Genomic DNA, 14,408 nt, shown 5'->3' with positions numbered 1-14,408 from the left:
CTTCTAGGAATTCTTCTTGGGATCTCTTCAGCTGTCTCTGTTCTACGCCACAAAAAATATCCCGCTAAGAGCATTGTTCTGTTCTCAAGAATGGAAGTTCTACTGTCTGTCAAGCATTTCCCTGCTCATCAGGCTTGTACAATGGGGCAGTGAATAGGCCATTGCTCAGCTTTGTAACTGAAGCTGACTTCGATGATACGCTCGTCAGTTGTTTGGTGAATCGATATGAAATGGTCCAGGTAGCAGGCGCGTTACAAAATGGAAAACAACTTGATCTGCCACAATGCTTGAGTCACTGGCGCCATGGAGGTGACTGTTGGGATTGCTTGTTGTAAACGTGCATCTCTGTTGAGTGTGGAGTAGACACTGGAGATGGCAGCACCATTGAGATCCTCATTTTGTGATGGAACTGCCTTTTTCCAGAGGTGCAGGAAGAGGAGAAGTTAATAACCATCTCATGGGATGGGAAAATCCCATCTCTGGAATGGTGGAAACCCCTGAGAAGGTGCCTCGCTGACTCCAGGAGAATGAGGTACATCTGCAACCCATGAGCAGACCCAGTAAGCCTCGGACGCTTCCCACCATTCTGCACTCTCTGAGGTACAGGCTCAGGACCGCTCCGGTTGCCCTAGCTGCTTCTCACCTCTGGGCTCCAAATTCCCTATTAAATATTGGTTCTGATTTTACTCTACTGACTCTGTGACATATGGATGTGTGTGTGTACACAGACATGGACAGAACTGTTGGAGCAGGGAAGGAGAAAGGATTCTGCTCCTCTGAGGCCAAGACGGGACTAGAACTTACATTTGTGTCCTGTATGACAAATACACTCATCGAGAACCGATCGCTCACAGCAGGGCCTGAATTCTCCTCAAACTTACGCAGGAGATAATCACATTAGTGCCACATCAACTGCTAAGAAAGCCGAGTTCCCCAATGAAACCTGCCCTAGAAGCCAATGGAGGAATTAGGGCAATTCATACCTTTGAACATTGAAAGCCACAGCAACAAACAGGAGTAACGCCATGACTGGACCTACTTGCCAAGAAGAGATCAAAGGAAGAAGTAAAGGATCCCTACGTGCGGAATTCTTTACTTGTCCCCATGCTTTTTGTTGTGAGGAAGTGGAACTCGAGTGGGCGCCATCACTGCCTGAATGGCCAGCCAAATGATGGTTTGTGAAATGTAACGAGTTTTTTTGGTACCTTAAGATGTAACCTAAGGAGGCTTATTAGAGAATCCAGGAATCCTTGTAGGAAGTGATGCAAAGGGAGGGCAAAAGAACGAGGACCACATTTTATACAGAAACAAAAGCTTCGAAAGACTTCAGAATCTGATCAGACAACCAGGTAGACTGAGTGGGACCTCAGACACTTGTGCTTTCCAGCCTTCCTCAGAGGATGGAATGAGAGACATTTTCAGGTATGCTCAGCATTTGTAGACTTACTTTACTTGGCTATATTTGTTGATTTTTAGGGAAGACTTTTGTTTTGAGAATATGTCATAAGGAGCAGGAGTGGATGGTGAGACCAAAAAAACCCCCCAAAACAAAACAAAAGGAAGATTTCATAATTAAAATAGTTTTAAAATACAGAGAATACAACAGGAGGGAATTTAGGAGATGACACAGAAAAGCAGGGCAGTATGGGCATTATCATATTCCTTTTAGTGTGGGTTTTTTACAAACCAACCTGTATATAAGAGATTCATGATTTCATACATTGATCCTTTTTTCTGTTCTTCTTTGTATGTGGAAATGTTGTTTATTGATAGCCATCAAGTTCACCATGCAAAGATTTTTACAAAGAAAAATATAAACTCAACCTCATAACATACAGCCTATTCAACAGAATGAAATTAAAGAAGCCTTTATGAAGTGCATACTGTGAGCAGAGCTCTTTGGTTTTTTTACCCTCACCTTCTGTCTTAAAATCCCTTCTGTGCATGGCTTCCAAGGCAGAAGAACAGCAAGAGGGGCCACAAGGGAGGAAGTATCTGAAGTCGAATCTGGCTCGCAGGTCGCTGAGCCACACATTTAGCCCAGAGCAGAGCTCTCTGGCAAGTGTCGGGGCCCAAACAAAGTTGAAAGAAATGGTTTATAACTTCATCCAGCTTGCATTTTAATGGGGGGACAAGCCAGAAATGTGTCTGCCTTTAGATTATAGTATTTAAGCATCATAGAAAATAAAACGGGACAAGACAAGCGAAGAATGACCAAAGGTAGGAGAAGATCTGACAGATTAAAGTTAGACCAATATTTCATTCATTCATTCATTTCATTATTTCTGCCTTTTTACAGTGACGATTTTTACCATCTGGCACATGATCATTTTGTAAAGTAATACCTGATGTTAAGGAATATGCATATTCTATAATATTCTCATTCAGAAAAAAGCCAAAGGGCTCTTGAATATGTTTCCCCTCATTCTTAATGTGTCTATATTTTCTTTCTTGTCAATTGTTCATTGGTCATCCAATTCAGATTGACGTCGCCATGTCTATTCAAGTCAACAATGCAGCAGTCGGACTGAAATACACGTCTATTTATTTTATAAAATAAAACGTGGTCCCTCTCCATTGGGCTTCTTAAATAGTGACCAGTTTTTTCTTTTATCTTGCTTGATAGAGAACATATTTGAATTGATTAGCTTCAGTTTATCAGACTGTTGAAAAGAAATGTGACTGTTTAGTCATTTTAATGACTTTGAACTTGAACCTACATGGCAGGTTTTGAGACTCTCTGCCCAAATGCCTTTAAAGAGGAACAATTAAGGGCTAATTAATATAGAGAGTATTTGAGTTTACAAAATAACAAATGGGTGCATATACACGTGAATCCATATCAACACATTTACAACAGACGCTGCCCAGTCATGCTACCGTTGGATACTTAGAGAACACAAGAATAATGGTCTGAGTCAGGGGGCAAAAGGTTGATCTCTGAGACAATATCATGAATCACTCTAGAACGTTGTATTTATTCTTTCCTTAACATTAATCTCATTTTCCTTCAGTAGTTTTTAAAATGACAAATTGTTCACTTCTATGAATAGCGCATTATTAGACAATGACAATAATTAACATTTACAGCTCTAGAGTTCTATCTTAAAGATTAACCGCCTTTCTTAAAGCTCTCTAATTATGGAGAATCGCTGTTGAATTACTTTTTTATTACTTTAGCAAACTTCTATAAATATCTCTCCATTTGAAAGATTTCTCCATCTGCTTAAGGTGGTCATCCATATGCTTCTGCGTTTCTTTTCAATGGAACTGATCCCAATATCATAATATTAATATGAGGTTGAAAACAACATCGCCTTCGAAGCATCATCACCTTTTTAGTGATTATGAAGTCTGGTTTGCATCTCTTTTTGCCATTTTGTTACTATTTAGCTGTGGATTACTTACAATTTCCTGGCTAGCAATCAAGGAGTCTGGAAATGGTAAGTAATGTAAGATCAATGACTCATAAATTTCCTTGAAATATCTACATTTTGAGCTCAGTTGCACTTTGTACTTTACATCAGCTTGTTTCCTCGTGGGTTGGTAGAAAAAAGAGGCCTCCGAAGAGTTTAACTTTAATTCAGGTACTAAGAGCTAGGAAAAGGTTTTAAGTGGATAAAATGGAATAGTGTTCATTCTTACTCTTCATAAAAATAGATTTTGGTATACCTTCGTTTTTATACTCTTTGGTTTTTCCTCATTTAAGTATAAAAAGTTTTATATTTTACTACATGTGAAAAATAATAAAAAATGAGCTTTTCCTCTTGTGACTTCCTGAAGCATGCTAATGAATAAAATGAGGTGCACCAGGACTAAAGGGGTGCTGAATTGCAATAAGAGAAGATGGGTTCAAATTCTCACTATGATATGTACAGATCAGTTTGTAACATTGGGATAATTATTTAAATTTTGGTGGTTTCAGCTATCTTATTGGTAAAATATTGAAATTGACCTCTGAAGTTCATCAAACTATAAGTTTATGATATTATGACCAGTTACAGCAATTAAAAAAATGTCATTGTGGAAAATTAATAAAAAGTATCTCTGAGCAAATATAGGGAAAGAATAAATGTAAAGAAATTGAACCCAGGGCTACAGAGATAACCTAAGAGTTTAAAGTAACTTATTAAAACAAAAACTATCGAACTATGCTTAGGGAATCAGAGTCCACTGTAAAAGCACACTGGGATAAGAGGAATAAAAATTCTCCAACAGCTTAGGTAAATTGCGAAGAAAAAAAAATTAAAAATTAAATTCCTGAAATAGTTATTTTTCTTTAGGCTTTCAGACTAACATTCTTGAACTTTAATGAAGAGGGAAATTGTATTTTGGGGGGATTAGAAGATAAATATTTTCTTTGCTCCTGGTTTGATTTATTGTAATTATGGTCACATGATGTATTTCATAAGTACGAAACCTGATCTAGAAGATTTAAGTATGCATGCAACTCCAGATAATATCAGAATTTTAGAGAATTACTAACATTTTTATTCAATTTAGGGGAAAATAAAAAGGAGATAAATAATCCATTGAGTCTAACTCCCTCATTTGACAGATGAAACTGATAGAAAGATCAGGTAACTGTTTCAAAATCAACTACTAAGCCAGTTGAAAAAATCACTCATCCTTTAAAAATAGGAAAGAAATTTATCAAGCAAACTTCTGATATAATAAGAATAAGAAAAGATATAATGAAGACTAAAAAGAATATTTTTAAATTTTTAATATTTTATTTATTAAGACAAGAATGAATGAAATATTTTTATGAATGATTTTTGAGAACATAACTTGCGGTCATGATTAGCCTTTAAAATAGTAGTTCACATAATAGTCATAATTATATTTATTTATTAAGTTAAAAATTGAAAAAACTAATAGCTAATTTGGAATTAATGCTCCTGAAGTAATTCCTTCTGCTATATTCACTATAATAAATTTGGACAATGAATGAGCTTTGTTTTTCAACACCCCCCCCGAAGTAAAATAATATAGGGTAATAATGGGAATATTTATATCAAGGCTCTTAATGTAAATAGTACTTCATATGTGATATAACTAAACAATATTATCTTTCTTAAGGAAAAGCTCCTAAAATGTAGAATATTTTAAAGAAAATTTTATTTTACTTCTCTATCAAATATACCACGTGAAAATATTAAGCCGAGTTTAATGGTCAGAGCAGAAATATTTATGTTTGTGTGTATTTGCTTTGTAAATTTTGTGTGTTTCTCTAATGAAACTTTCTATATTTTTCCCTGAAATTTCTTTAATGGCAGCAAAGTTCATCTAATGGAAAAGGTCATATGCCGGTTATATAATTATTTCACAGAAAGCAACATCTTTTAAGTTGGGCATCAAAGTAATAGACATTCAAAGCTTCATAGGAAATGTGGGAAGCCAACAGATTCCTAGATATTACCAGTTCTATTAATATCTGCAAGAGACTTGGAAAGTTTTAATGGCTAATTTTTCAACATATTTCCTGTTGTCAGCTTTCTTAATTGGTGCAAGTTGGATAGTTGCTTTAGGCAACATAGCAATAGTTAAATTGGGTGGGGGGAGTGGAGAGAGAGAGAGAGAGAGAGAGAGAGAGAGAGAGAGAGAGAGAGACAGAGAGACAGAGAGACAGAGAGACAGAGAGAGAGACAGAGAGAGAGACAGAGAGAGAAAGAGAGAGAGAGAGAGAGAGAGAGAGAGAGAGAGAGAGAGAGAGAGAGAGAGAGAGAGAGAGAGAGAGAGAGAGATTGTGACTGGGATGGGAAGGATCTAAAAGAAAAGGAATCAGAAGAAAAAAGTAAGAAAAATTAATGGGATAAAAAATTTTCATACAAAAAGACAACTGGTACCAAAGAATTAGCAGAAATAGAAACACGTGAAAAAAATATTCACATCTATGGACTTTCTGAAAACATGCATGTTTTATTTTTCTTTGAACGTGTTTCTGTTTTATTTCCTTAGATGCTGTCCTTGGCAAGAGTCATGAAACCAGAGGAATGTTTAAAATAGTGTCTGGAGCAACATATACTCCCAGTTTACAAGACAATCTATCAACTGATTTCAAGGTTCTTGCTTATGACCTTCAGCAAATGGTAGGAGCCTGTGTCTTTTTAGTTATTTTAATATTCTCTAGCAGATGGTAATCTAATCATTCTTAAAAATATCCATAGAGTTATCTTTTTTAATTTCAAGGAGATTTAAATAAATCAATTATGTTACCTTAGGATATATTTTCTTTTTAAAAACAATTACTACTTATTTTAAACATTCTTTTCTTTTTAAATTTTGAGTTCCAAATTCTCTTCCTTTCTTTCTCCTCTCACCCACTGAGAAAGCAAGCAAAGTACTATTAGTTTTACATGTGAAATCATGCAAAAATATTTCTGTTATTCTATTAGTGATAATATTCTATTAATGATATTAAATTTTTTAAATTAAGAAAATGAAAAAATTATACTTCAGTTTGTACTCAGAGTTCATTGTTTCTCCCTTTGGAGGTGGAGAGCATTTTTTTTAAACATGAGTCCTTTGGAATTGTCTTGGATTGTTGTACCGACCAAAGTTGTCAAGTCTTTTAAGGTTGATCATCATTTTGACTGTGTACAGCACTAGGGATTTCCCAGTTTCATTTTGCAACAATTCATATAGGTCTTAGAATGCTGTTGGTTTTTTCCTGCAACCACCCACTCTGTCATTTCTTATGTACAATGGTACTCGATCACAATCATATGCCACAGCTTGGTAAACTATTCCACAATTGGGGAGCAACTGTCCGCAGTTTCTGATTTTTTGCCAACAAAGAGAGCTGTTATAAACATTTTCATATATATAGACCCTTTCCCCTTTTCTTTTATCTCTTTGAGGTACAGACCTAGTAATGGCATTTCTAGTTCAAAGAGTATGCATTTTTATAGTCCTTTGGATATAGTTCCAAATTATTCTCTAGAATGGTTAGATCAATTCACAATTCAAGCCAATAGTTTATTAGGGTAACCTATTTTCTCTCATCCTACCCGGCATTTCTCATTTCTTATTAAGTGTGAGGTGGTAGCTCAGAGTTGTTTTAATTTGCATTTCAATAGTTATTTACAGTATTTTCCATTTGACTAGATAACTTTGATTTCTTCTTCTGAAAACTGCCTGTTCATATCTTTTGAGCATTTATCAATTGGGAAATGTCTCTTATTTTTATAAATTTGGCTCAGTTCCCTGAGGAAATGAGGCTTTTGTCAGAGAAATTTGCTGTAAAAAGTTTTGGTATTACTTCATTGTCTATGGTACCTTTCAGCAAAATGTAGTTTCTCTGCTTATCTTTTTTAATTTGCTTTTGCTTTGTGAGATCATGATTGCAACTCCTGCCTTTTTTACTTTAGCTGAAGCATATTAGATTCTGCTCCAGCCTGTTATTTTAACTCTGTGCAGATCATTCTGTTTTTCATGTGCGCCGCCTGTAAATAACATATTGTTGGTTTCTGGTTTCTAATCCATTCTAGGCTCCACTTTTGTTTTATGGGTGAGCACATCCCATTCCCATTCAATTATGATTACTTTGTATTTCCTCAATGTTACTGTCTTCTGTTTATCCTTGTCTCTCTTTTTATCCTGTCCCCTTCTCAAAAGTCTGTTTTGCTTCTGAACAGCCTCCCTAAATCCTCCCTCTCTTATCATCTCTCCCCACCATCCTTATCTCTCTCTTGTCCCCTTCCCCTTCTATTTCTGTATTGGGTAAGATAGATTTTTATACCTAACCAAGTGTGCTCATTTGTTCTTCCCTCTTTAAGCCAATTCTAATGAAAATGAGATTCAGCATTGCTTGCCACATTTCCCATTTTTCACTCCACAATAGAAGCTTTCCTTGCATCCCTCTTTTATATGAGATAATTTCTACCACTCTATATTTCCCCTCCTCCGTCTCCCTTTCTTACCCCAACATAATTAACTTTCATGCCCTTTGTCTATGTAGATTCCTTCTAACTGCCCTAATAATGGTAAAGTTCTTAAGATCTGCATATATCATCTTCCCATATATGAATGCAAATAATCGAATTTGATTGAGTCCCTTATTTTTCTATCATGTTTACATTTCTGTTTCTCTTTCATTTTATGTTCAAATGTCACATTTTCTGTTCTGCTCTGGTCTTTTCATCAGGAATGCTTGAAAGTCCTCTTTTTCTTTAAATATTCATTTTTTTCCTCCAAAGAATCACATTCAGTTTTGCTACGGAGGTTATCTTTCTTTGTAATTCCAGTTCCTATGCCTTCCAAAATAGCATATTCTAAGACTTCTTCCCTGGAGTGCAATGCCATGATATCTGAATTGTTTCTTTGGAACTATCTGAAATAATTTCTCCTTGACCTGAGAATTCTGGAATATGACTGTAACACTCCTGGGAGTTTTCATTTGGGGATCTCTTTCAGGGAGTGATTGGTGGATTTTTTCAAATTCTATTTTATCTTCTTGATCTAAGATATCCTTTATAGTTTCTTGAAACATGATATCTAAACTCTTTTTAAAAAATCATAGCTTTCTATACCACTACTGGATTTGTACCCCTAAGAGAGAAAAAAAATGTTGGTACAAAAATATTTATAGCTGTGCTTTTTTGGTGGCAAAAAATTATAAAATGAGGGGGTGCCCCTCGATTAGGGAAAAGCTGAAAAAATTGTGGTATATGATGGTGATAGAATACTATTATGCTATAAGGAATGATGAACTACTTGATTTCTATATGAACTGGAAAGACCTCCATGAACTGATGCAGAGTGAAATTAGCAGAACCAGGAGAACATTGTATACAGTAATTGAAACATTGTGGGACAATTAGATGTATTAGATTTTGCTACTAATAGCAATGCAATCAATCAAGAGCAGTCCCATGGAATTTATGAGAAAGAATGATATCCACATCTAGATAAAGAACTATGGAAGTAGAAATGCAGAAGAAAAACAGATGATTTATCACTTGGTTATATGAGTATATGATTTGAGGTTGTATTTTTTAAAAGATTACTTTATTATAAATATGAATAATATGGAAATAGGTTTTGAATAATAAAAAACATAAAAACCAGTTTGTCAACTCTGGGAGGGAGGAGGAAAAATGGAGGGAGAGAACATGAATCATGTAACCATGGACAAATACTCTAAAAAGTTTAAATAAAATAATTTCAAAAATAAATTTTAAAAAATCATAACTTTCAGGCATTCCAATAATTCTTAAAATATCTCTATTTCCAAGTCAATTATTTTTTCAATGAGATATTTCCCATTTTCTTCTTTTTTTTACTCTTTTAACTTTTTTATTATTTTTTTGATAATCATTAACTTCCACTTGCCTAATAGGAATTATTTCCTTCATTGATATTTTTTGTACCTATTTTTCCATTAGGTCAATTCTGTTTTAAAAAGAGTCCTTTTTCCTTAGTAAAATTTTGTGCTTCTTTTATCATTAGGCCAATTCTATTTTTAAGATGTAATTTTCTTCATTTGTGTGTGTGTGTCTTTTACCCTTCTGTTAATTATCTTCTCATAATTTTCTTTCTAGTTTATTTTCCCAATTTTTCTTCCACTCTTCTTTCTTTCCTTAACTCTTCTGGGAATTCTTATTGGTCTTGGGTACAATTAACATTTTTTGAGGTTTTGCTCATAGCTGTTCTCACATTATTGTCTTCTTCTCAGTTTATGTCTTGGTCTTCCCTACCACCATAATAGATTTTGATAGTCAAGTTTTTTTGGTGGTTTATTCATTTTCCAGCCTATTTCTTAATTTTGAACTTTATGTTAAAGTTGGGTTCTGCTCACCTGGGAGTAGCTAGGCACTGTCCAAAGATTCTAGTTTTTTTTTTTTTTTCATGCTGCTGTTTTCAACGCTAATTTTGAGAGTCTACAAGTTTTTGGTGCTTCCAAGGTGGTATGATTTGAGTAGAAGTGTAGACACTGCTTTCCTGATCTATACTGTAGTCTTTACCCAGGAAGGATGCCTTGTCCTCTCTAGCTGCAAGCACTTGTACTGCCCTCCATTCTGGTACTGTGACAAGTTCCTCCACTCTCCTGCAGGTATAAGGGCTATTGAGCCTTTATGCCTTGGAACTGAGATTAGGGACCCTCCTCCTTTGTTACTGACTACAAACACCTTCTCTGCCCTGGAATTCGGGCACAGAACTGCCTTCGAACAATAGAGTTCTGAATCAGTACTAGCTGCTGCACCCAGTGGCTGTAAGTGGATCCCTGTAATCTCTTTCTGATCTGACAAATTGTCTGATGCCTTTACCATTTCTGGACTGTGAGATTCCAAAGCTACTATTGCTACTGCTGCTGCTATCATACCTCCCTCCAAGGCCCTGCATGGATGCTGGTGTTGCTGCCATGCTTTCAGGCTGGCCACCATCCCAGTGTGATGGAACCTCTCATCAATTTTCCTAAGTTGTCTTGGGTTAAAAAAATGTCTCATTCTGATTTTTTTTTTGGTTCTGTCACTCTAAAATTTAATTTAATCTATTATTTTAAAGATGTTTGGAAGGGAATATTGGGAGAGTTCAACTAGATTGCTGCCTGTACTCCACCATCTTGGCTTGGCCCCACTTTATGATATGTAAAAGTATAATTAATGACCTAAAACAATTGAATTAGGTTTACATTGGGGTTCATACCCCCCAAAAGATCATTATTTCTTTTTTAGCTTTTACCCCCCCCCCAGAGTTCCTTCAGGAAAATATATTCATTTTATAGCTGATATTTAGATCTTTCCAAATGTGGACAATAGAATAACTCATTTCTCTATCAGTACTCGATGTACCTAATGTACTTTGAATATTATAAAAATAATAATAATAGAGAATACTTATATAGCACCTGCTTTATGCTAGTCACCATGCTAAGTACTCACTTTCCAAATATCTCATTTTATTCCCCAAATGATCCTGGAAGATAGGTGCTATTATTATTCCCATCTTAGAGTTGAGGAAACAAAAATGAAGTAATTTGTTTGTGGTTATACAGCTAGTAAGTATTGGGAGACAGATTTAAACTCATGTTTCACTGGCTCCAGGCCTGGAATTCATCAATTATATACCTAGATATTTGTCTCTCTCTTTTGTTATATATACATTACATAATACATAATATATAATACATATGTAAAATTCTTTGTTTTATACTAAAAAGAGACTCATGGGAGCTCATTACCAGATATAGCTACATATAAAGCACTCAAATAGCCCATTAACATGCCACTCTACCCAAAAAGGATTTGAAATTGCCAGGACCCTGGCATTCTTGGGAAATGCTTCTCCTTCACATGACCATACACAGTCTTCCTAAACTCATAATACTACTTAATGGTTGACTCCCCTCAAAAGATAAACATACATTGGAGGCTGCTAAAGAAGTGCTTCAGTTCTATACTATCTGAACAACCTAAGGACCTTGTTCTCCAAGTAAAAGATGGTGAAAGTACTATAAGGATTGTTGTCTTCCCTTTCCCAGGGCACACTCTTGGGAAATCCTGACAGTTCTCTGAAGGGTCCAGTCCCCAACCTCTCAGAGTTGAGAATTCTCAAACCGTAATTCTGAAACTTAGGACCATGAGGGTGCAATAGCCATGCCTATGGGTCAGACTAATAAAAAAGACACACTCTAAGGTGTCAAAAACCTCCTCAGAACAGTAGGACTGCGTGAGATCCAAAGGCTAGTGTCATGCAAAAACAACTTTGCAAATCCCTGAGGACCATAAAGTAGAGCTATTGTCTTTACATTTTTCTTCTCTACTTCTCATTTATTGCCCCTTCCTACTTCTAGGAACCTCTATTCCAAGAAGAAGATATGTCTAGGAACTTTTGTCATTCTATAGACTGGGAGCTTCTATAACCTTCTTCTAGACTCTTAACATGGCAATGCTTCACCTTGGCAGAACCTATCTGCCACTGATGTTAGGTGCTGGTCAGTCTTTCTTCCTCCTACTCCAGAAGACAATTCCATGTTATTCCTTTATTCTGTATTCATAAGGTAGAAAGGAAGTCTGAAATCAAGAGAGACATGAAAAAAAAGATGGAAATGTAAACTTGTATCAGGTGTTCTTTTACATATGATAGGGAAGCTTGGCTCTCCAATAAAGTGTGTATTTCCCCAAGTCTCCATCAACCAATTATCTTGTCAGTAAGTGGTTAGTGGTTCTATGGTTTGGTGCCTCTTAGTTACCTTCAAACAATGAATTGTCTCATTGGGTTGACAGAGAAACTCATAATCATCAAACTGATTATTCACTTTTGCCCAGATTTGAACATGAGCACAAAGGAAATATAATCAAATGCTAAGTTTAACATACTTATTTTTATAGATGGATGGAATATTTCTAACAAGTAATTTGAAGGATGAATACAAGAGTTCCAAAGTTTTGCAGTTCAAGTGAGTACATTTAAGTTTTTTCCTAAAGATTAAAGTAGTCACTGTTTTGAGTTTTAATGGAAAGGCTTTAATTCAGTGTGCAGAGATTCAATATATTGCTGTGTATATATTTTTTTTAAGATATTTTGAGTCAACAAAAATCTGCCTTCCTTCCCCTTGCCTCATCCTGCTTTTCCCATTGATAAAGAAAAAAGTCTCTGCTTTTGATTTCATAATTCTCATTTCTCTTCTAAACCCAAGAATATGGCACATGTGATAACAACAAGATCCAATTCCTCTCTCTTTTCCCAGTGCCCTGGTGAACTTGGTTGTAGGCATGGAAGTTTGCCCAGGTCCTGACAGACAGTGTTTCAGCAACACTCCAGGGACAAAAGTTTACTGAGGCTACACAGACATTATAGTGGCAAAAGTATTCTGTGCCACAAAGGAGCTATATAGGGCAACTGAGGAACACCAAGAAAGGGGTAAGATATGTGTGTGGGCTTGAAATAGAATTCCATCCCACAGTTCACATCTCATCCTTCCTCCCAGATCTGAGCTAGTGAAATCTGTTCTGTAGCACCAGTGTGGTAGGTCTCTGATCTGTCAGTGTTGGACCAGAGAACTGAGAAAATGAGTAGGTGGTCTGTGTGATGCTCCACTGAACATGAGGGAAAGGGCTCGGTATCCAGCTCGATATAGGTCTGTCATGCCAGAATTTACCTGGAGCAGACACTTAGACTAGTGAAAGGTGAATTTCCCACAATAGGAAGAAACTCAGATTCATTGAGATCTCTCCTCTAGGGAAATTATTAAAAGAAAGAGTGTCAGAAAGTGAGCAATGGGAAGGGGGAGGATAGAAAAAGGGAGAGGAGTAAGAGCAGAAAAAAGGACTGAAATTACCAAGGAGCTTGAGAAGGAGAAAATTCAGAGATCTGAACATATAAATCAACAGGAAAAATACTAACAACAGGAAGAAATATGGGCTCTAGATCTGCTAAGCAAATTCAGAAATCTCAGAATAAAGACCACAAAACCAAGAAAATGATCCAGTTTTGATAAGACAGAAGATAATATGGAATTTAAAGAGAACATAGAACCATACTATGCTGTTTCTGAGAGGTTCAAAAGAGAAATGAGAAGTATAAGAGCAGAATTTATGGTCACAGAAAAAAATGCAGAATAAAAACTAGAAATCAGATGGTAAACCTCACCAAAGAAACAAAGAAACAAAGAGAACCATGGATTGAAAAATGCAAATTCTCAGAAGTAAAACACAATATAGAAGAGAAGCAAGCAGCAATAGTGTTAAAAGAAAATGTGTTCACTATACAAGAAAACATAGAGGACCAGAGACAAAGAAAGATCATGTTCTCCCGGAAAGATGAGACAAAAAAAATCTTAAAATCATAATGCAGGAAATAATACAAGAACTGTTCAGAATTTCTGATCAGATAAAATTCCAAATGAAAGAATTCATAAATCACCTCCAGAAAAATAAAAAACTATAAGGCTGCAAACTCTAAGACACATCATGGTTCACTTTAACAGCTGAATTCAGAAACAAGTTCTGCAAGCAATCAGGAGAAAGACTTCCAAATCCAAAAGAAAGAGGCTTCTAAGAACACTGGATTATTCTGGACTCCCAAGAAAATACAAGAGGGAAAGCCATAATATTTCCCAAAGGGCAATAATTATAGGGTGAAGCCCAGGATGACGTCTCCTGCAGATCTTAAAGATGAATGAAAAAATCCAAGATGAACATTCCATACTAAAGAGGTGTTTGAAACATTCTTAGAAATAAAACCACAATTGAAGAGATTATTTGCTTCTTGAACATCTCAGACCACAGGAGGGGTAAAAGAATGCAATAATAGCCAAGGACTGCAGTAGCACCAGGATGACAGCATAGAGACAAATAAGAGACATCTTTGTAAGTATGCACAAGTAGACAGGGGTGAAGGCAAAAGCCAGGTATAGAGAACAGTGAAGAAATGGACCTGGGGCCTTATGAACAGCCACTCAA

At 35.9% G+C, this 14,408-nt stretch overlaps 1 protein-coding gene across 1 annotated transcript in view; it reads left to right on the top strand.

Annotated features, from left to right (window-relative positions):
• The first annotated feature begins 1,025 nt into the window (after positions 1-1,025).
• The window catches only part of TMPRSS15 (transmembrane serine protease 15), a 140,900-nt gene continuing 127,517 nt past the window's right edge, over positions 1,026-14,408 (top strand). The window contains exons 1-3 of the mRNA XM_056825876.1: positions 1,026-1,065; positions 5,962-6,092; positions 12,336-12,403. Of these exons, the coding sequence (XP_056681854.1) occupies positions 1,026-1,065; positions 5,962-6,092; positions 12,336-12,403 (239 nt within the window). The remainder of the gene's footprint in view (positions 1,066-5,961; positions 6,093-12,335; positions 12,404-14,408) is intronic.

The sequence above is a fragment of the Monodelphis domestica genome, chromosome 4 (genome assembly GCF_027887165.1).
Source record: "Monodelphis domestica isolate mMonDom1 chromosome 4, mMonDom1.pri, whole genome shotgun sequence".
Lineage (NCBI taxonomy): Eukaryota > Metazoa > Chordata > Mammalia > Didelphimorphia > Didelphidae > Monodelphis > Monodelphis domestica.
This window is presented reverse-complemented; position numbering and strand designations above follow the sequence as displayed.